Raw genomic sequence first — 21324 nt, forward strand, 5'->3', positions numbered from 1 at the left:
AGTAGACTAGATAAACAATAAAATTATTTGTTTGGAACAGTCTAGAACTGATTATAGTTAATCTCACGATTAGAACTATCATCAGATACTCTCTATCTTGTCATTCTTATAAAAATATATTCCTATGTCATTACTTTGAATGGAATTAAGGTCATTTGGAAAGAACACAAAGTCAGAACAATGGAATTGGAAGACCACTTAAAGTATATCACTATGGACTCCGAGAAACAAACTGAGGGTTCTAGAGGGGAGGGAGGTGGAGGGACGGGTTAGCCTGGTGATGGGCATTAAAGAGGGCACGTACTGCATGGAGCACTGGGTGTTATACACAAACAATGAATCATGAAACACTACATCAAGAACTAATGATACATTGTATGGTGGTTAACATAACATAAAACAACAACAACAGAACTGAATCTCAAAAAAAAAAAAAAAAGTATATCATTAAAAAAATAGGGTCTAACTTTAATGTCTCCTTGTGACCGGCGCTGAGGCAGGGAAATGTAATCATCTAGGGATTAGACAAATTACATTTTTAGTCCTGGCAAGATTGGGTAATAATTTTAAAGATACAGTTAGATTTTTTTCCCCGTTGAACTTAATTCTGGTATTTAATCCATCTATTTGTTAGATACTAAATAGGTACTAAAATTGATGTCTCAAACAGTGGCTTTTTTTTTGTAGGCTGCACCCCATCTCTATCCAAATGCATTTGTTCAAGTGTTACTCAATTCACTTATCAAAAAGTCAAAATCTTCTATGTTTCAAAGAAGAACTGTGAGAGAGCTCTTGTGGGGCTATAATGATCCGTTCTTGAGTTTGGTTCCATATCCTATTGTTACGACACTTGGTGTGTTTTATCCAGTGAGTACTCAAATATGAATGTTGATTTTTTTATACTTTAATTGGATAAATATGGCATTGGCAATTTATAATTTTATAATTTAGTGTGTTTACATGATTTCTGATCTGGGAATAAATATCCTAATTTTTTAAAATCTCTATCTCACATGGCTTCAGGTTTCCTGGTTGGAAAACTTTATTCATCTAAATTTAACAATTAAATTTCAAATGAAGCTGAGATTTACTTAGGTTTCCGTTCTTTGAGAAATACAAAATTGTCTAAAGTCGTAAGCCAATAAGGCTTTGAATTCTATTTTTGGTTTGATTTCCCTTCTCAAAAAAATCAAGTTTAATACCATATTTTTATTTGTGTTAATATAAATTTAAAAGCCTAAATTTGCACACAATGAGACGGATAAACCAGCAATGTCCTATTTTAATGCAGTTTGTCATGAAATAGCAGTTTGCAGATTACAGAAAAGGCGAACTTGGCAATGCACTTAGTTGTAGCTTAAGGTTTTGAATTATAAATAGGACAAGGTAACTGTTGAATTGGAATTTTGACTGTGACTTATTTGGCACTCCATATAGTATTAGTTATATTCTCCAATTCATTGTTATTTTAGTTTTAGATAGTGTTTAGGATTACAAGGCTATAGGTCAAGAAATATCCTTTATGGCTTTCTGCATTCAGAGATACAGTTACTATTTTTTTTTTTTAACTCAAAAACTCGTAACTCCTTCCTTGGCTAATTCTGTTTTCAATTTTGTAGGCCTAATTTTTCGTATCTACTTATTAAAGATCATAACATTTAGAAAGAAAAAAACCCATAACATTTGGAATACCTCTGGAAGTCTGTCTTTGTTCTATTATATAAGTATTTTTTAATACTCCCTTACCTCAGTATAATAGGAGTAGTGATCAAAACTGTCTTACTGGCTTAGCTAGGACAAAGAGCACTAGAGTTTGGATCATGTCAACTTCTGATGCTGGTTTGTCTTCCTTTGTCTCAACCTTTGGCACTTATTTCTAAGTGCTTTTTATAGTCTGTCTTTTTAAAATGTTCAAGACCAATACTTTTAAAATTTCATTGCATATATATTTCCAACCATATAATTATGAACCACCAGGATCTGAAAAACGCCAACGTGAGTTACGTATTTTATAACTCGGAAAATATGGCTTGTCCTAGAAGTAATTTCTCCTTGTACTTATCTTTTCAGTACAACAACACCGTAGATGGAGTTTATACGGTTTTCAGTGGGAAAGACAACGTAAACCAAGTTGCCATCATCGACACTTACAAAGGTAAAAGGTGAGTATCCAGATAAAGTGTGTGCACTCAAAGGCAGGCATGGTATTCGTTTAAAAACTGATAAAGGCCCAGGCACCAACCGCGGTCCAGATCTGCCTGTATCTCAGCCCTGAACAGTTTTGTTCTGCCAGGTGTTAACACTTTAGTTTTGACAGCTGGTCCCACCTAGTGCATAGCTGCTGAATATCAGCCCCACTTGAGAATTTGGTTTACCGTCATGCACAGGTTCTCTCACATAAAGAAATCCAAAGGGACTATTTCCATCCCTGCTGCATAGCCAGCCCTGCAGGACATTCCTGCAGTTACGTGACCACAGAGGAAAGGAACAAAATCGATACATCAGCTGATCGACTAGACGCTAGAAAAATATAGCTTGCTGGGTGTGTTGTACTTTTGTTATGAAGCCTAGCAAATAAAAATTGTTCATTTCACCGCATGATGTCATGTGTCTATAAAGATGAAAACTTAATGAATCCAGGCAAATGTTTTGAAATAATTTTCTATATTGATAAATCATTTTTAAACCTTTATCAGTGCAAAAATGGAATTAGTACTTCACATACAGTTCTAAAATGGGCATATTAAACTTGAAAATAAAGACTGTGCCGGGCGCCTGGGTGGCTCAGTTGGTCGGCCGACTGCCTTCGGCTCAGGTCATGATCCTGGAGTCCCGGGATCGAGTCCCACATCGGGCTCCCTGCTCGGCAGGGAGTCTGCTTCTCCCTCTGACCCTCCCCCCTCTCATGTGCTCTCTCTATCTCATTCTCTCTCTCAAATAAACAAAATCTTAAAAAAAAAAAAAAAGACTGTGCCTCCTTTGAAGTAGTAATAGAATGAGATAGGTTCACATAGTCATGATTTGCTTTTTTTCCCTACCTCCTGACTATTCATCTGGAGTATACATAATAATCCTATGTGTGAAAAATAGGAAGAATCTTAATAAGTGTCAGAGAAGATAGTCCTTTTCTAATCGAAGTTAATAAATGTGCTTTAGATCAGTTATTTCCTGGTAAATAATACAATAGTCAAAATTGAAAGAGATGAAATGTTTTTATTAATATAAGTAACCACTGCCTCACACTGAGTCCCTATCTAAAAATTGCATATAGCCATTACACATTCACTAAGGTGGTCCTTTTTCTTCTACAGATTCCATAGACCCTACATCTTTCTATAGAAAAGTCTAGTGGAAGAAAACAAACACTTCTTAATGCTTATTTCATTAAGCTCTTAATGCTTAATGTATAGCATTACTGTACATTGAAGAACATGAGCATTTCTGCCATTTCAGTATTAGAGACATTTTGAGGACAGATGCTAAGTGTTTCTAACCGGAGTGAGAATTCCACATCATTTTGAGATTATGACAAGATCAATTTAACTGATCAGGGCAAGACTGAGCATAATTGCCAAGCTTATTCTGCTGAAAAAAGAAGCAACAGTTTGCCTTGACATGTCACTGGATGATATGTTAACAGTGGGAAAAAGACAGGTTTTCCATCACCAAAACGTGGCTGAAGATACAGAGAAACTATTACTACTATTATTTGTATTGCTTCCAGGTATATATACATGTATCTTACTTAGATACCAGAGTAGAAATTAATCAACTCCATCCTACTTGAATGCCAGCTTCTGCAAGCATTAAAAGGGAGAAAAGTATAAATTGATGATCTGCATGTTTACAGTCTCTTCTCCTCTCTTCCGTATCTACTTTTCTTCTCTTCAACATCTGCTTTGCTTTTCTTCTCCCTCAGACTGAGCTTACATCAGTTAACCACTTATTATTTTTCTCCTATTTATTTTTAACACTCAACATATTACCAAGTGGTCCATTTCTCCCAATGGGAAAAAAAAAAATTCTCCCCTAGGTAGAGATCTAAATTTCTGATGAGTTTCTCCATTTTCTTTCTTCAGAAATGTTCTCTATTCTGCTGTTTTGAATTAACATTTGGCAATTTTTATTATATAATCTGGCCACTTAATGGTATTGGGCCCTTAATTGATCTCAATAAGATGGAACCTTCAAACAAAACACGGGCTCAATGATTTAGAACATTTCTCCAACTTAGCATTTGTCACATATCTAATCTTTACTATTTTAGCAGAAGTACTGAATCATAATAGATAAAGTAACGTGAGAAAGGTGCTCTAGAAAAGAGAATGTTTGTTCATTTCCTTTCTTTTTATTCCTCAGAAATCTCTCCTATTGGCCAAGTTATTGTGACATGATCAATGGTACAGGTAAGGGCATTTGTTTCACGGTAATAATCACAATGAACCTGCCTCCCTCTGTCGCACAAATTCCACCACTGTACCTACAATGTTCTGAAAATTAAGGGTAGGCATTTACCTATCTTTATAGCCCTGCAACAAAATTCAGAATCTCTATTGTTACATAGGCTTAGCAAATGTCTGTCTAATGTGATGGGATTTCTGAAGATTATCCTTGAGGATTAGCCTTTCCTGCATGACCAAGGAAACATTTGTTATATAAAAGCTCGACTTCATGAACTACCTTCATGGCAACAGAAGTAGAGGGTTAAAAAAGAAATAAAAGCCTAGAGAAGTAATTACTATTCACATATTTTATAAATAATATACAGATAATTTAAAATTGACAGAATTTGAAACATAATACATTATATGTTAAAAAAAAAAGTAGGAAGGGTAAAATGAAGGGGGGAATCGTAGGGGAAGACGAACCATGAGAGACTATGGACTCTGAGAAACAAACTGAGGGTTCTAGAGGGGAGGGGGGTGGGGGGATGGATTAGCCTGGTGATGGGTATTAAAGAGGGCACGTACTGAATGGAGCACTGGGTGTTTTACGCAAACAATGAATCATGGAACACTACATCAAAAACTAATGATGTAATGTATAGTGATTAACATAATAAAATCTTTTTAAAAAATGAAGGTAATTACAAAAGGTAAAACATACTTCCAAGTGGGATTTCAAGCTGAGGTAGAATCCATGAAGTTGCAAGACAGAGCTGTCTCTTTTGAATAAGGTGGTCCGAGTGAAAGAAAAAAGAACAAAAACTTAAGGTTAGATGTCTACTAACCATGAAAAACGGGTGCAAAAATGAACATTCTGATTTAGAAGTGGGAAAAAAAAAAGTAGTATGAACTTAGATTTTGCAGCAGGGTTAGATCTGGCTGCTCACTCTCCTTGAAGAAAAGCAAAAGCAAAACACAGGTATACCTATTAGTTTAAGAATTAAGGTTTTAAAAAGCAAATGGGAATCGAATACCATGAGGTAATTAAAACCTGAGATGAGGAGAATTCTCAGCAATGCAGAAGCAGAGGAACAAGCATGAGGTTTCCGAAGTTGGTGAGGCAGTACCCTGTGGGAAAACAATATAATAAAGAGGAAGACAGTTAAATACAAAGTTATGTAAAGGGTACAGAATAACAAGGAAATACAGGGAATATTTACTTTTCCAAAGTTATTGTTGAGTTTCACACATCTATTTAATTTTGTTACCACTGTCTTATAGAAAAAGAACAGCAAAAACCTTGAGTTTGCTTTGTACCAAATTTCAAGCCCTAAGTATTTTTGCAAATAAATTGCCAAGTGTCCTAATGCTACTCACTCCCGTAATTACATAAGCATAATATTTCAGACCTCAGATACAGAGAAATATATTGTACTGTTCCTAAAGAGTAAAGGATTCTTTATGGATTTAAGAAAAAAATTAAAAAATTCTGTCCAAAGGTACGTTTTAAAAGGAGAGGTAGAGGATTCATTAATCACAAAATGACAAATACATGAGCATCAGGCATAAATTTAAAGGTACCTGAGAAGAGGGCACCTGGGTGGCTCATATGGTTAAGCATCTGCCTCTGGCTCAGGTCATAATCCCAGAGTCCCGGGATGGAGTCCCGCATCGGGCTCCCTGCTCAGCGGGGAGCCTACTTCTCCCTCTGCTTCTCTCTCTCTCTCTTTCTCTGTCTCTCATGAATAAATAAATAAAATCTTTATTAAAAAAAAAGGTATCTAAGAAGAAAATAGGAAAACAAATTAGAATCAGGTAGATTGGACAGGGCAGGGGACTCTGATGTGATCTCTGTGAGAGATTCTTGGTTTATGGCACTGGGGAAAAATGACCGACAAAACAGAAAAGGTGGTGATTTAAAAGTGCCTCCTCTACCTTCTACAGTAAGAAGAGATATAAAATGAAAATACTGATATACATTTGAACTTTAAAAAAAAGTTAGCAATCTTGTAAGTTATTTCCCTGGTAATTGGGAATAATTATGGCATAATCTTCAATGATATATCAGATCATGAGTCTTAAAGCTTTTAAATGTATTCTTTTCCTTTAATGGTTTTTGTGTTGGGAAGGCAGCTGTAGACAATGTCCATTGAGTGACCTATCTGGGGAGTTTAAGCCAACCTTGAAGATCCAGTTCTCTCAATGCCAGAATCAAGTTCACTGTGATCTTCTATTATATTTCACCCATCACAAGAGTATAAGTGAAATGTAACAGGATCACAAGGTTGAGACATTTAATCAGAAAAAGAACCCACAGGGCATAATTAAAGGATAGGTCTTCCTGTTTTCAACAAACACATTCAATGGTATGGCTCATTTTAGCGATACTAACTGGAGAAGCAAATGCAGGAGTTATTTAGTTATTTCTTCAGATATCCAGTGTGTGATGGATATGTTTTCCAAGCATTTGGAGGAAATTCTGGTTAGTGAGAGAATTTTAATAAGTGATTTTTAAAATATTAATCAGTCATTAGGACAGATGAATGAATCACTCTCTAAAATAAGAACAATCGGAGGGGGAGACGAACCATGACAGACTATGGACTCTGAGAAACAAACTGAGGGTTCTAGAGGGGAGGGGGTGGGGGGATTGGTTAGCCTGGTGATGGGTATTAAAGAGGCCACGTTCTGCGTGGAGCACTGGGTGTTATACGCAAACAATGAATCATGGAACTCTACATCAAAAAACTAATGATGTGTAATGTACGGTGATTAACATAACAATAAAAAATTAAAAAAAAGAACAACATTAACAGAAGTCCTAAGGGAACTTCATAGTAAGAAAATTCATAGTAAGAAAAGTATCACCTACTGATGGGGTGGGGGATTTCAAAAACAAATATAATCACAATTTTAACATGTAATTTTGCCATTTTTGTAACTTTCATTTATTTTTAAGAAGTGGGAAGATTTAATATGAAATTAAATACCAATGAGTATATATATAGCATACGGACTTCTTGAATAGGATAACTGTTAGGCACATGCTGATATTATGGAAAGTAAGAAAATTGTGCTTAATGGAATTATGAATTGAAATGTGCTGTAAATATAAAATACACATTGGATTTTGTTAATTTTTATATCGATTACATGTTGAAATGATGGCATTTGAGATGTATTGGGTTAAATCAAATACACCTGTTTCTTTTTACTTTCTAACAAAATGTGGCTACTAAAGAATTTAAAAATTACATATACAGTTTGCCCTATATTTCTATTGATGATACTGGCATAGAGATTTCTAGATTTTTTTCTAGGATACACGTTACCTCTAATCCCTTGTCACTGGCTTGATTTTTAAACAGATGCAGCCTCATTTCCACCTTTTGTTGAGAAGACACGAGTATTGCGTTTCTTTTCCTCTGATGTTTGCAGGTAAGACCAAGACAACAACGTAGTTCTGGGAGTCAGAATTTTTTCCCCCAAGTGACAAAACACAGACCTAAAGCTCATACTTAATAATGATGTTATCTGAGGGGAAAAAAGTACACATAGGGAAATTTTTCTTGATTTATTCAGAATAAATACGATATGGTATTCATGATGTGCTTAACTTTTGTAAAAATTGAAGGTTGCAGAAGGATCAGATACATTATACAATTTTTTTTCTCATTTTTAAGTAAGACCTATTTTTCCTTTTATTTTTTTTTTTTACTACACTAGACTATATTTAATAACAGTCACGTCTAGAAGGTCATGCCCATCTTTCTAATGATGTCCCGAGAAGAGGATGCCATTAACACAGAACGATGTTCATGAGCTCTGGTACTACAGCCTCTTAAAATTGATGGCACCCAGCAGATATCATACAAGCATTAGAGCCCACATCAGTCCACTTGAGTCCTAGCCCTGTTCCTGAAGACGAGATTATGGGCAAACATTTGAAATATCTCAATATTTTCCTTACACGTAAAATTGAAGAGAGCAGTGTTTCTTTACTTAGGGTTATGTGGGGATTAGAATATGTATTGAGCCCAGCACGTTGCCTAGGTGTTGGTGAGTACTCAGTAAATGATACGGGCAGTCAGTAAATAATGAGATGATTTTATATATATATAATCAAGAACTCACATGCACACGCCCCAGTGAGTACTTGGCCTTTAGCTCCAGGATTAAGTTCTGAAAGAAAGAAATTTTCATTGTATTTCATTTAAAGTGGGCACAAATAAAAGATTTGAGGGAAGTCATATGAATATTTGATCTATCAGGGAAATTAACAATGAGAAATGTCTTCGGTATAAATTCCCATGGTAGTTCACAAGCACAAATTGCTCTTGAAAACTTTTGAGAGTAAAGGTAAAAATAGTTCATACTCAGGTATTATGTCCTGGCATGCCTTGAAATTTCACAAGAAGTTTTTTCCCTGTGAAATGAGAATTTAAAATTCTAACAAGAGTATCCAATCCAATTTTTCTAAGTTAAAGCAAGAATATAAATCTAAAAATAAGAGGAAAAAAAATCTCCAGACTGTAGTTCAGTTTCCTGGAATAAAGCACTTTCTTATCTGTGTTTAGGTCCATCTATGCTGTGTTTGGAGCTGAAATTAATCTGAAAGGAATCCCTGTCTATAGATTTATTCTTCCATCCATGGCCTTTGCATCTCCACTTCAAAATCCAGATAACCACTGTTTCTGCACAGAAAAAATTATCTCAAAAAATTGTACATCATATGGTGTGCTAGACATTGGCAAATGCAAAGGTGGTGAGTAAATGTTCTTAGTATCACAGTCCATGATACAATTTGCAGTATTCTTTACCCAAGATCCCTTTCCACCAAAAATTTAAAATCTAAGCAAGAAAGCAATAAGGCCAGGAAGTAAGTGTGGTGGTAGAAAAGTGTTTTGATTTTGCTTTTTCAGGTCCCAATTGTGTTCCAGTATTGTGAAACTTATTATTAGGAAAAACCATACTGATATTTTCCCTGCTCCTTTGGAAAATACCTGTTTAGGTCCTTAGCCCATTTTTTAAAACGGGTTATGTGGTGTCTTTTGTATTTTTGGGGGGGGTCTATGAATTCATTGTATATTTTTGATACTAAGTACTGATTGGATGTTTTGTAACCATTCCTGTGCTCCGTTCAGATATCTGGTAAGAGAAAAAATAACTCCTAGACTACTTTGAGCATCTCAGCTTATCCATCTTTATTTTTCTTCCCTAGAAATTGGTTAATAAAAATATGTTTTCAGTATGTCTTTGAAACAAGAATTGACTTAAATACAACTTGGAGTCTCTCTTATTTAGCTCACTTCTTTCATATTGGGATGAATGTGAATAAGGAAAAGAAACCTCTTAAATTAATTCCCAGTTCACAGATATAGTACTGCCTGAAACATAAACGTAGTGGTTGAAATTTTGTGCTCAGCAGCTCAACTTTACATATTGAACATTAACACCTCAGGAAGAACATTAGACACTAGACATTAACTGACTAGGATGATGCAGAGATTTGTATTTTATTTTTGTACAGTAGTGATCAGGTCATATAATTTCTTCCCCACATTTATTCCCTAGTGTTCAAGCCCAGCTATGCCTTTATTTTTATTTAAAGAGTTTTATTTGCAAGGAAATATTTTCTGAGTGGTATGTGAAATGAGGAAAATGATTTATCCCCAATTATTTCTTAAAACTTGTTTTCAGGAAAACCTGTGTACATTTCGCTTCCTCATTTTCTACATGCAAGTCCTGATATTGGAGAACCTATTGAAGGCTTAAGTCCAAATGAAGACGAACATAGCACATACTTAGATGTTGAACCTGTAAGCAAATATATTATTGATCTGATTTGTTTCATTAAATTGAAAGAAAAAATAAATTCTCTCCTTTTTGTTAATCACATTTATTGAATCACAATCTTGATAAATTACTACTTTTATTTCAGTGAAAATTACATTGATTTTTCTCTATTGTTTATGAAATATTGAGGTCATCAAATAGTTTTTCAGCTTATGGAACTTTATAGGCCTTTTCAGTGGTTCATAAGTCAGGAATATCAATGATGGGAATGAGTCTAATTGGCTTAAAACGATATGTATAAAATAAGCATAAAACAGCAATTTATGGGGCACCTGGGTGGCTCAGCCCTTTAAGCCTCAGAATCTTGGTTTCAGCTCAGGTCATAATCTCATGGGTCCAGAGTTCAAGCCTGCCTCGGTGCTCAGTGGGGTCTGCTTGAAGATTCTCTCCCTCTGCCCCTCTCTCTACTCACACCCTCTCTTTCTTTTTCTCTCAAGTGTAAATATCACTTGCCTGAAGAGATACTGCATATTATGAGGAATTAAAAGATTTTATGGATATATGTGAATCTGGGGCAAGATCTATTAGTGTCAAGAAAAATCAAATTCCTATAACTCAACTCAAAGTTTTAAATTATTTTAATATTTTCCTCTTCAAAAGTTCAATGAAATAGCAAAATTTTAGGGGTCATGTGTCAGTTTAAATAATGATAGAACTAGTCTTATAATTAAACTGATGATGCATCAATTCTGAGTGAATATACATTTGATGCATAGTTCAGGAATCTATATAAGCTCAGCGTTGCAGTATTTGGTTAATTACCTAAAACCAATTTCAGTAGATATCACAAATCTAACTAAAACCTTGACATTTGGTTGGGCAAAGAAATTGTGCATGTACATGCATACATATGCATACCTGCATGTACACATATAATTATAGTTATGTAATACATTTAACATGTCAGTTTCACAAGTTTCAAGTAGTACAGTTTCATCTTAAATTCTATATAACAATAAAATTTTGGGATTTTTTTTTTAAAGTTAGTAACTAGTTTGTTCTCTTTTTAGATAACTGGATTCACTTTAAGATTTGCAAAACGGCTGCAAATCAACATATTGGTCAAGCCAGCAAAAAAAATTGAGTGAGTCTCTTGAACAAGTTTAATGGTTACCAGATTTTTAGTATTTTCTTGTAAGAACGTTAGTTCTTACAAAATTTCAACTTCTCTTTGGCTTAAGGTCATTAACTAATCATTAAATGCTATAATTTTTATTTGTAACTTAGAATATATCTAGTGTTTACGGAAATGATAATTACACATATTTCAGAATGTTTTGAGTATTTGGTGGTATCATTTTGTTAGCTGTCCAAATATTTCTATGACCAGTTTCTGGAATTCCTATTTTACTTTCCTGGGTAGAATTTGAGGAAAGGGAAAATCTGTGCTTAGAAAAAAGTCAGTCTAATTAGAAATCAGTATTAGAAAGTTTTGTAAGAGTGAAAGGTGTCTGAAAAACAGTCACATTAACATTTAAATGATTTATTACAGGGAACAAAAATCAAGGAACTTAACCAAGTTGCTTCTGAACATATATTTACACTAGTACTTACTGAAATTTCTGTTGTATATGTTAATATGTATTTTCATAATTACTTTTAATGTATATTACAGCACATTAAAGGGTCTGAAGCGAAACTATATTGTGCCTATTCTTTGGCTTAATGAGGTTAGTATTTTTTTTTTAATCTCTCAGTCATTAAAAGCAATAAACTTCCATGTATATAAAAAAAGCTTTTGGTGTCTCAAAACTGAAAATGTATGTATAGTATTTGAAGTTGTATATGTTTTCATCACCCATATAGGTGAGTATATATACCTATTTGAGAAAACCCGACCATACATAAATATCAAGTTTGTGTTAATTTTCAGTGTTTTTCTATCATTTTTGATTATTTTCAAAATGCATCTTTTGAAACACTTTTTCTTGCCATAGTGCTTGTTTTAGGAAAGAGTCATATGTACATGTAACTCCAAATAACTCAAGACTTGGGGAACATTATGGTGCTAATAAAAGTCAACCAATCTTATAAAGACCTGGTTGGAGTAGGTGTAGGCAGTCTATCCTATTGCCTGATGAGATATTTGTAGTTTAAACCATGGAATTAATTAGCCCCAGAATTAGGAAATGCAGCACATAAAACTTGAGAGGGATTGAAACTGTTGACCCTTGCCACTTCCCTCTGTCAATAGGAAACATCTGTTGGAAAATTGTGGAATATGTTAGGCCATTCTGAAGATCAATGAAGCTTAGTATGTTCAATAGTGCTATATACCATGTTCAAAGAGAGGGGGATTATATTTCACTAAGTATTCTTCCTTGGCATTTATTGCCTTCTTTGACATGCAAAGTGAATTCTATTGGCTTGTCTTAAAGATACAGATGATTAACACCTATGCATGTGTTTGGAGAAAAGACTGATATGTAAGTAGAAGGTTCTAAGTGTTTTGCTCCACTAATCTACTCAAATAATGCTAATTATTCATCTGATTACAGACTGGTACCATTGGTGATGAGAAGGCAGAAAAGTTCAGAAAACAAGTGACTGGAAAAATAAACCTCCTTGGCCTGGTAGAAATTATCTTACTCAGTGTTGGTGTGGTGATGTTTGTTGCTTTTATGATTTCATACTGTGCATGCAGATCAATGAAAGTAAAATAAGTAAGTATATATCAAAAATTATATATTGCTTCAGTAACATTAGTTTACATATTACTTGTTTTCGTTTTACCAAAGAGGGGTTCTAAATTAGGCTGCAACCATTTCTAGACTTGTCTAGCCTAGTATCATTTTTAATATATCCTCCAAGTTTTGAGATGTCTAAATTAAAACACAAATGCTGATTGAACAAGTAAATGTGGCCTATGAATATCAAGCAGATTACTACATTACATCTTAAGTTCTGGAAGGAATGAAATAAAAGATGAAATTATCACCTTTGAAAAGTTAGTATGAATATAGCTTTATTCTGACTTTTCATTTCTTATTTCTCACTAATTATAAAAAAAGTCACAAGTAACTTATTGCCTAGAGAAGGTTCTGCAAGATTGAAATTCTTAAGGGGAAAAATAAAAATTAAGCTAGAAAATGATAAAAGAACTAAAAATTCATTACGAAAGAATAGAGATAGAAGAAAAATATGCTATTAAAAAACAAGTAAAATGAGTAAAACATGTTAAAATAAAAACAGAATTGCTGCGTATAGACATGCTGGTCTAAAATTAGGGTGTGCACCCTAGATGTTTACTGTGGAAACCCCAATGTATGATTAAACTGTATGCTTTGAATTTGAATATAACAGTACAAGAAAATAGGAAAAAATAGTGTTCAACACAGAACTAAATTACTCAGTTTAGAAGAAAAATCTGTTAAATGTGGGCAAGATTTGAGTTTTTGAAAAATTGTAGAGGTAGTTCAGACCTCTGTGTTATAGATATTAGTGCCCATGACCCCTTGTTCATAAATAGGAATGAAAGCCTGACCCTATCTTCCCTAAACTGAAGTCTTTAATCATCATGGGTGGCATTGGTGTGGCCTCTAGGGGAGAATTTTCCATTTTCCCAAGTATTTCTTCCACTTCCCCACGTGTTTCCACCAGCCTCTCTTCCCAAGCACTTCAAAACAAAGACAGCAAAATACAACCTAAATAAAAGCAATATGCTCACTTTGACAATCACAACTTCAAAACAAATCTTATTACCTTACTTCAAATCAGACTGCTGACCCTAAGCTGTCTTATATAGAAATTCTGGAGTTGCCACCAGTAACTATGGAGCTTTTACTTTGTGCCAAGATTATGCTAAACAGTTTTCATGGATTATCACCATTAATCCCTAATAAAATTTCATGAGTTTCCAATAGTCACAGAATCTTTAGCATTCATTCTAACTTCTGAAGACATTCCAGAAAATTATAACAGTGCAGAATTGTTCTTTTTTAAAATGTGAATCAAATTGTTAAATACAGTGGAATTTTCAGTCCAATATTTTTGGGTGAGATTCACAACTTGTGTCTAAGGAAGCAGCCAGATCTTTTTCTGATCACTTCAGCCACTATTTACTCACTAGGAAGTAGACCAGACGACTCTGCCTACAAACTATTTGGACAGAATATTCAAAATGATAACCTAATACATTCACATTAAAGGACATATTGCATCACTTTAAAACCTATCATTAGCACAGTAAAAAATGTTATGATTAGACAAAGATATTCATATGACAATTTATATAATAGAAAAGATTATCCACTAAAAAGCCAAATTACCGCAAAAAACTTGTTCTAGTGGGAAAGCATATTTTCCAAAGTATAATTTTGTTTCTGTATTCTCTAGTACAATTACATGATAAATTTCATCAGCGCTTAATGAGCCCTGAATGTCAAATTTCTTCAGTCCATACACGACTAAGGTGAATAAGTGAAAGCTTTCCAGAGTGTCTTTGTCAGCAAGTATGTTAGTTTTGCTTGAACATGACTGTTGTTGTAAGAGTTACTGCTTTTTAAAAACTTTCTTTGTAAGAGAAGAAAAATTTGTCCTTTGCAGATCACTAGTTCTAGAAAAATCATGGAAGATGGAAATTTCCTTAAACAAACATCAGTTTTGAATATTATAAAAATTATGTCTTTGGGTAGATTTGAAAAAAATAGGATGTATAAGAGGGAATAAAGATGGTGGAGCTAACATGTGGTTTTACTCAATGGATCACAGATTAAGCCAATAGTTCTTTCAAAAGCAACAGTATATACCTCTAAATGAAAGATGGCCTGAAGGGACAGCAACAAGTGGTTTAATTAGCTACCACTCTTTATCTGGCTAATTCTTGAGGGTCAGAAAGTAGCATTCATGATTGGGAATATGTATTGCCTTACCTATAACGTCCATCTGAGAACTTTTGTCATTTGGAAAAATTAGGCTAAATAGAAAATATGATATCGTGCCTATATAGACCATAAGTATTACCTGTATTATTTTTCCACTGCTTTCTGGTAAGTAGTAACATTTCTTCTATTTTTCAGGCAGTAAATGAGTTTTTACCTTTCTGTACCAGCTACGTCAGGACATTAGTTACTATTGGCCTACAAAATGAAGATTTAATATGCTCTCTTTTTACAAAACACACCTAATCTTCTAGTTGAAGAAACGGTGACTTTTTTTTTTTTTTTTTTTTTTGCACTAAGCAGCAGCACATTTCTAAAGGATTTTAAAATGTTGGTAAAATCCACACTTTGAACACAAAACTGGAACCTTTTAAAATTCATCATGTGCACAATCAAATTAATTTCAGTTTCTGTAGACCTGGCTCAAACATGAACCAACTATTTTTATTGGGTACTGATTCACTAACTGGTTCCCTGGTGGCAAATTCAGCAGAGTGGACATTCTCAACAAAATTTGAACCCTGAACTCCTGTCTCCTTTATCGAGGGAAAGACGTCAGTGTCCCTGTTCAGTTGCAATAGACTGACCCCAGGGCTGTCAGTACATCACAGTTCATGAGCACCGACTATTTTGAAAGACATTTAAGAATGGAAAGTAAAATTATATATTACTCAAGTTTCTCTCTCTGTGGAGTCCTTTGTACAGCAACAGCAGACGTTGTAACCATTTCCTTACTGTATAACGATATATTTTGTCACTGGTTATGCAAATGGACATCCTTTTTAGCACATTTTGGCTCTTTATGTTTAAGGACCTTGTCATCTTCCATGTTCTGCAGCTCTTCTGGCAATATGAAGAGGTTGTGATCTTTCTACTCAGTTACACAGAACTTACACTGGGCACCTTCAGAATGCTGTGCTAGGTATTAAGAGATGTAAATGATAATAAAGGAATTATTGTATGAAAGATTATCAAGAATAGAATGCGTTAATGGCTATTTGTAATAGCTTTTGCTTTCATAGTCACCTCAGAATGGTCTCAACCATTAAAATATGTTCTTCCTCAAATTCCTGTGCTTTGCATGGTTCTTGTTGTGTCACAAAACATTTACCCTAGTTTTCTGTAAGAAGTATTCTATCTGAATCTCTACGTCCTTCTGACATATGCTTCCTGAATTCAATCATGACCACTTTCTCCTAAGTTTTTAAGCCCATATGGGGAAAGCAAAAAAGATACTTGGTTTCATCTTCACAGTAGCAGAACTTCAGTCTAGAGCTAAGGATTTTTCCTTTTTATTAGGAGACATACTGTTAGTAATCTTTCTTTAGCAAGGGTTCACTTATTGCAGAGAGCACTAGTCCTACTAAAAAGCTTCTCACAGAAAGGGAAAATGGGCCACATTCTGTCTTGTGTTTTATACACAGTGGCTTATAGGACAAAATAGTAGTAACTGGTTTAGATATTAAAATTAATTAAAAATAACTTGTTTTCCTCACATTACCTTCCAGGGCAAATATTGAAAACCCTAAAGACACCACCAGTTCAGAGGGATCTTGAGAAAATCTCAAAAGTGTACTGATTTCTTTACATTTAGTTGAGGGGCGGTGGGGTGGGGGGAGGTATCACTGTGAGATATTGAGATTCTAGACATCTGATACTTAAAAGTTGACATGGTGATCTAAGAGATATACGAAGGAAATTTAATTCTTGAGCTAAGTGGGGCTGAAGAATTGGATGAAAAACATATATATCCACCTCACACAAGATCTACGTATCCGAGAAATGATTCAGACTTTAAAATACAGAAAATCATCTCACAGCATTTAGGTATCAGGAAAAAGATTTGCACTTATGTGTCTTTAGTATTGTTTAACTAAATGCATGTATATTCTAATCTTTATCACTACTCATTTTCTTTAAATTCTATAAAATATGTACAAGAGGAAAGACAAGACATATGCAAAAGTAAGTTATATTAAAAATACCCTATAGCAAAGATAATACTTTCTTTAAAGAACAGATTTTTTTATAAGAAAAATGGGTTTGGACGTATGTGTGCATGCTCATGTGTGCTAAGATGGGAGTGGGACATTTTTGGGAATGTATTAAATGTGTGACTTGTATGTGTTCAAGGAGGGAAAATGTTTGAATACCTATAACTGTGCATTGGTAAATTTGTATGCTTTATTCCATAGAAAAACTACACCATTTGGTAGAGAGGCACATTTTCATTCCAAACTATCTTAACTATCACACAAACTATACTTGTTGTTCATACCTTAAGTTTGAAAATCTATAGCATCTGCAAAGGGGTTAACATAAGTTAGAGAATCTACAACATCTCAAAATGGGTTAATGTTTATTGTTGCTGACAAGTGCGTAAAGAAAAAAAAATCTATATAACTTTTGATTCTCAGGAACAAAGAGGTAAAGGGGCTATCATTTCAGGGGGAAAAATGAGGCTATAGACAAATTGGTTATCCCTGAAAATGCACTGTTGAAAGTACTAGATATTTGTGTTGGATTTGTGCATTTGCAATAATCTGTCAATCTTTTAACCCATTATCAGTGTTGGAGCTACACAACATTTATATCTATAACTGAAGTAGAGGCAAAGGGAGAGCTCAAAGATGACCTCCATTAGCATGTTCCTTGAGAACACCTCCATAGGCTCTTGGATGTGTGCCAAACCTAAAGCCTATCCCTCAGGCCAAAGCTCCTGGACAAGCAAATCGGCCTCTTAGATGAACTGGATTTTGTTTCAGTCTGTTGTCTGTGCAATGCTCTGGGAGTGGTAATCTGTCAAGAACCATCTCCCGATTGTTTTGGTCCTATGGGATCCAGGAACATAAGCTCCCCTGGACACTAGAGCCAGGTAATCAAAGGGTGTTTCCTGGGCAGCAGCGGCAGAAATCAGGGCACCAGATGTGTGTAAAAGCTCCCCTCTGGGAGCTTCTGGCACTCAGGAGCATGGCAAGGAGCTTGAAATTGGTGCCTATTGCCTGGAGCAAGGCAGAGGACACAAAGATGGCACCTGTCAGTTTCTGTCCCTGGAGAGTATCTTAGCAGGCCACTAGAACTATGTTAAAATTCATCTGGAGGTTTGGTGACTGCTGCCCAGGGGACACCTAGAGTACCTGGCCCTAGTGGCCCGCAGGGCATATGTTTGCAGTTCCACAAGACTGTATATATTTTCATACTTCAAAAGCTGCTGCCTGAGGGTCTCTCAGACCTCCTCAAAGAGGAGGAAACTCTTTCAAGACTATTTCATCTAATACATAGAAACTACCACAGAGAGTCAGATAAAATGAAGAAACGAAAGAATATATTCCAAATTAAAATAGTAAAACTTCAGGAAAAAAAAACCTTAATAAAATGTAATTTACCTAATAGAGTTCAGAGAAATTATCATCAACATACTCAAAAGACCCAGAAGAAGAATGGATGAACACTGCGAACTTCAACAAACAGAAGATATAAGTATCAAACAGAAGTTACAGAGCTGAAGAATCAATAACTGTACCAAAAGTACATGAGAGGGGTTCAGCAGAAGACTAGACAACATGATCAAACAGAAGAAAGGATCAATGAATTCCAAGACGTGGCAGAGGAACTCACCCAATCAGAACAGCAAAAAGAAAAAAAAAATGAAAAAATGTGAAGATAGCTTAAAGGACTTAAGGGACAACATCCAGTAGGCTAACATTTGCATTAAGGGGGGTCCAGAGGAAAGGAGAGAGAAAGGGACGGAAAACTTCTTTAAAGAAATAAAGACTTAAAACTTTCCTAACCTACAGAAGAAAATAGACATCCTGATCCAGGAAGCCCATAAAATTCCAAATAAGATGAACCGAAGGAGAGCCTCACTGAGACACATTACAGTTAAACGTTAAAAAGTTTAAGACAAGCAGAGAACCTTAAAAGCAGAAAGAAAAAAACTACCTGTTACACACAAGGGAACCCCCCATAAGGTTATCAGAATTTTCAGCAGAAACTTTACAGGCCAAAAGAGAGTGGCACAATATATTCAAAATGCTCAAAGAAAAAAAAAAAAATCCCAGCCAAGAATACTCTACCCAAAAGCAAAATCATTCAGAGAAGATACAGAATTTTCCAGACAAATAAAAAAGCTAAAGGAGTTCATCACCACTAAACTGGCCTTATAAAAAATTCGAGAGGGAGTTCTTTAAAATGAAAATATATAAAAGTATAAATCATACAGATATACATAAATATATAGTAAAGGCAATGGAATAATTACTAAAGCTACTATAAAGGTTAAAAGATAACAGTAAAAATAACTATAATAACTAATAAGGGGCACAAGAGATTCAAAAAGTGTAAAATGTGATGGCAAAAAACAAAAATGTGGAGCTTTAAAGATGCATTGAAACTTAAGTTCTTATCAACTTAAATTGTTATAAGTTTTTCTATGTAAGCATCAGGATAACCACAAAAACCTCTAGTAGATACAAAAAAAAAGGGTAAGAAATCTTTTTTTTATTTTATTATGTTATGTTAATCACCATACATTACATCATTAGTTTTTGATGTAGTGTTCCATGATTCTTTGTTTATGTATAACATCCAGTGCTCCGTTCAGTACATGCCCTAGAAATCTAAACATACCATTCTGAAAGTTATCAATTCACAATGGAAGAAGGCAAGAGAAGAAGAAAGATATAGAGAAGAACTACAAAATAGCCAGGAAACGAAGAAAATGGCAAAAGTACATACCTATCAGTAAATACTTCAAATGTAAATGGAGTAAATTTTATTATCATAAGACATAGTGACTGAGTGGATTTAATAAAGGAAAACAAGACCCAGATGCAGGCTGCCTATGAAAAATTCACTTTCATAAGGACACACAGAGACTATAAATGAAGGGATTTAAAAGGATATTTCATGCAAATGGAAACCAAAGAAAGCTGAAGTAGCTATACTTATAATAAAAAAGACTTTAAGATGAGGACTGTAATAAATGACAAAGGACATTATATGATAAAGGGGTCAATCCAACAAAAGGATATAACATTTGTAAGTATTTATGCACCCAATATAAGAACATCTAAAAATATAAAGCAAATTTTAACAGACTTAAAGAGGGAAAGAGACACCAATATAATAAAGTAGGGGATTTTAAAACTCCATTTGCATCAATGAATAGATCATCCCAACAGAAAATCAATAAGGAAACATTGGCCTTAATCAACATGTTAGAACAGATGGACTTAGCTGATATATACAGAACATTCCATCCAAAAGAAACACAATACACGTCCTTCTCAAGTGCACATGGAACATTCTCTAGGATAGATCATATGTTAAGCCACAAAACAAGTCTTAATAAATTTAAAAGATTGAAATCATATCAATATCTTTTCTGACCACAATGGTATAAAACCAGAAATCAGTTATAAGAAGGACAGTAGAAAATTTACAAATATGTGAAGATTAAACAACATACCACTGAACCCATGCGTCAAAGAAGAAATCAAAAAGAAATTAAAAAAATATCTTAAAACAAATGAAAATGGAAATAAAGCATACCAAAATGTACGTGATGCAACAAGAGAAGTTCTAAGAGGAAGTTCATACCAACAAATGTCTACATCAAGAGAAAAATATCTCAGAGATACAACCTAACATTACATCTCAAAGAACTAAAAAAACAAATAAAGCCCAAAGTTAGAAGAAAGAAAATAACAAAGATCAGAGTGCAAATAAATGAAAAAAAAAGAAAGAAAATAGAAAAAATCAATGCTAATAAGGGCTGGTACTTTGAAGAGAGAAAAATTAAACTTTTAGCTAGACTAACCAAGAAAAAGAAAGAACTCAAAATGAGAATGAGAGAGAAGACATTACAACTGATGCCACAGAAATACAAAGGATCATGAGACTCCTATGAACAATTATATGCCAACAAATTGGGCAAAACTAGAAGAAGTGGATAAACTCCTAGGCATATACAACCTACCAGGACTGAATCATGATGAAAGAGAAAATCTGAACAGACTGATTACTCGTAAGAAGAATAAAGCAGTAATCAAAAACCTCCCAACAAACAGAAGCCCAGTACAAGACAGCTTCACTGGTAAATTCTAGCAAACACTCCAAGAAGAATTAGTACCAATTCTTCTCAAACTCTTCCAAAAAACAGAAGAAAGAACACTTTCAGCTTCATTTTCACAAAGCCAGCA

The 21324-nt window shown here is 34.4% G+C and overlaps 1 protein-coding gene across 3 annotated transcripts in view; it reads left to right on the forward strand.

The window, feature by feature from the left end:
- Nucleotides 1–16188, forward strand: part of CD36 (CD36 molecule (CD36 blood group)) — a 76758-nt gene extending 60570 nt beyond the window's left edge. For 2 of the 3 annotated variants that reach the window (XM_073898716.1, XM_025872788.2), the window contains exons 6-15: nucleotides 688–867; nucleotides 2071–2162; nucleotides 4360–4406; nucleotides 7754–7823; nucleotides 8963–9150; nucleotides 10086–10204; nucleotides 11252–11325; nucleotides 11857–11911; nucleotides 12740–12904; nucleotides 15260–16188. In XM_073898716.1, the coding sequence (XP_073754817.1) occupies nucleotides 688–867; nucleotides 2071–2162; nucleotides 4360–4406; nucleotides 7754–7823; nucleotides 8963–9150; nucleotides 10086–10204; nucleotides 11252–11325; nucleotides 11857–11911; nucleotides 12740–12904 (990 nt within the window). In that variant the 3' untranslated portion in view covers nucleotides 15260–16188. Of the gene's footprint in view, nucleotides 1–687; nucleotides 868–2070; nucleotides 2163–4359; nucleotides 4407–7753; nucleotides 7824–8962; nucleotides 9151–10085; nucleotides 10205–11251; nucleotides 11326–11856; nucleotides 11912–12739; nucleotides 12905–15259 lie in introns of those variants that run through there. The other variant, XM_073898717.1, reaches the window with a different exon arrangement.
- Nucleotides 16189–21324: the final 5136 nt, after the last annotated feature.

Source organism: Callorhinus ursinus, unplaced genomic scaffold, assembly GCF_003265705.2.
Source record: "Callorhinus ursinus isolate GAN/ISIS: 27379988/994484 unplaced genomic scaffold, GSC_fseal_2.0 scaffold12, whole genome shotgun sequence".
NCBI lineage: Eukaryota > Metazoa > Chordata > Mammalia > Carnivora > Otariidae > Callorhinus > Callorhinus ursinus.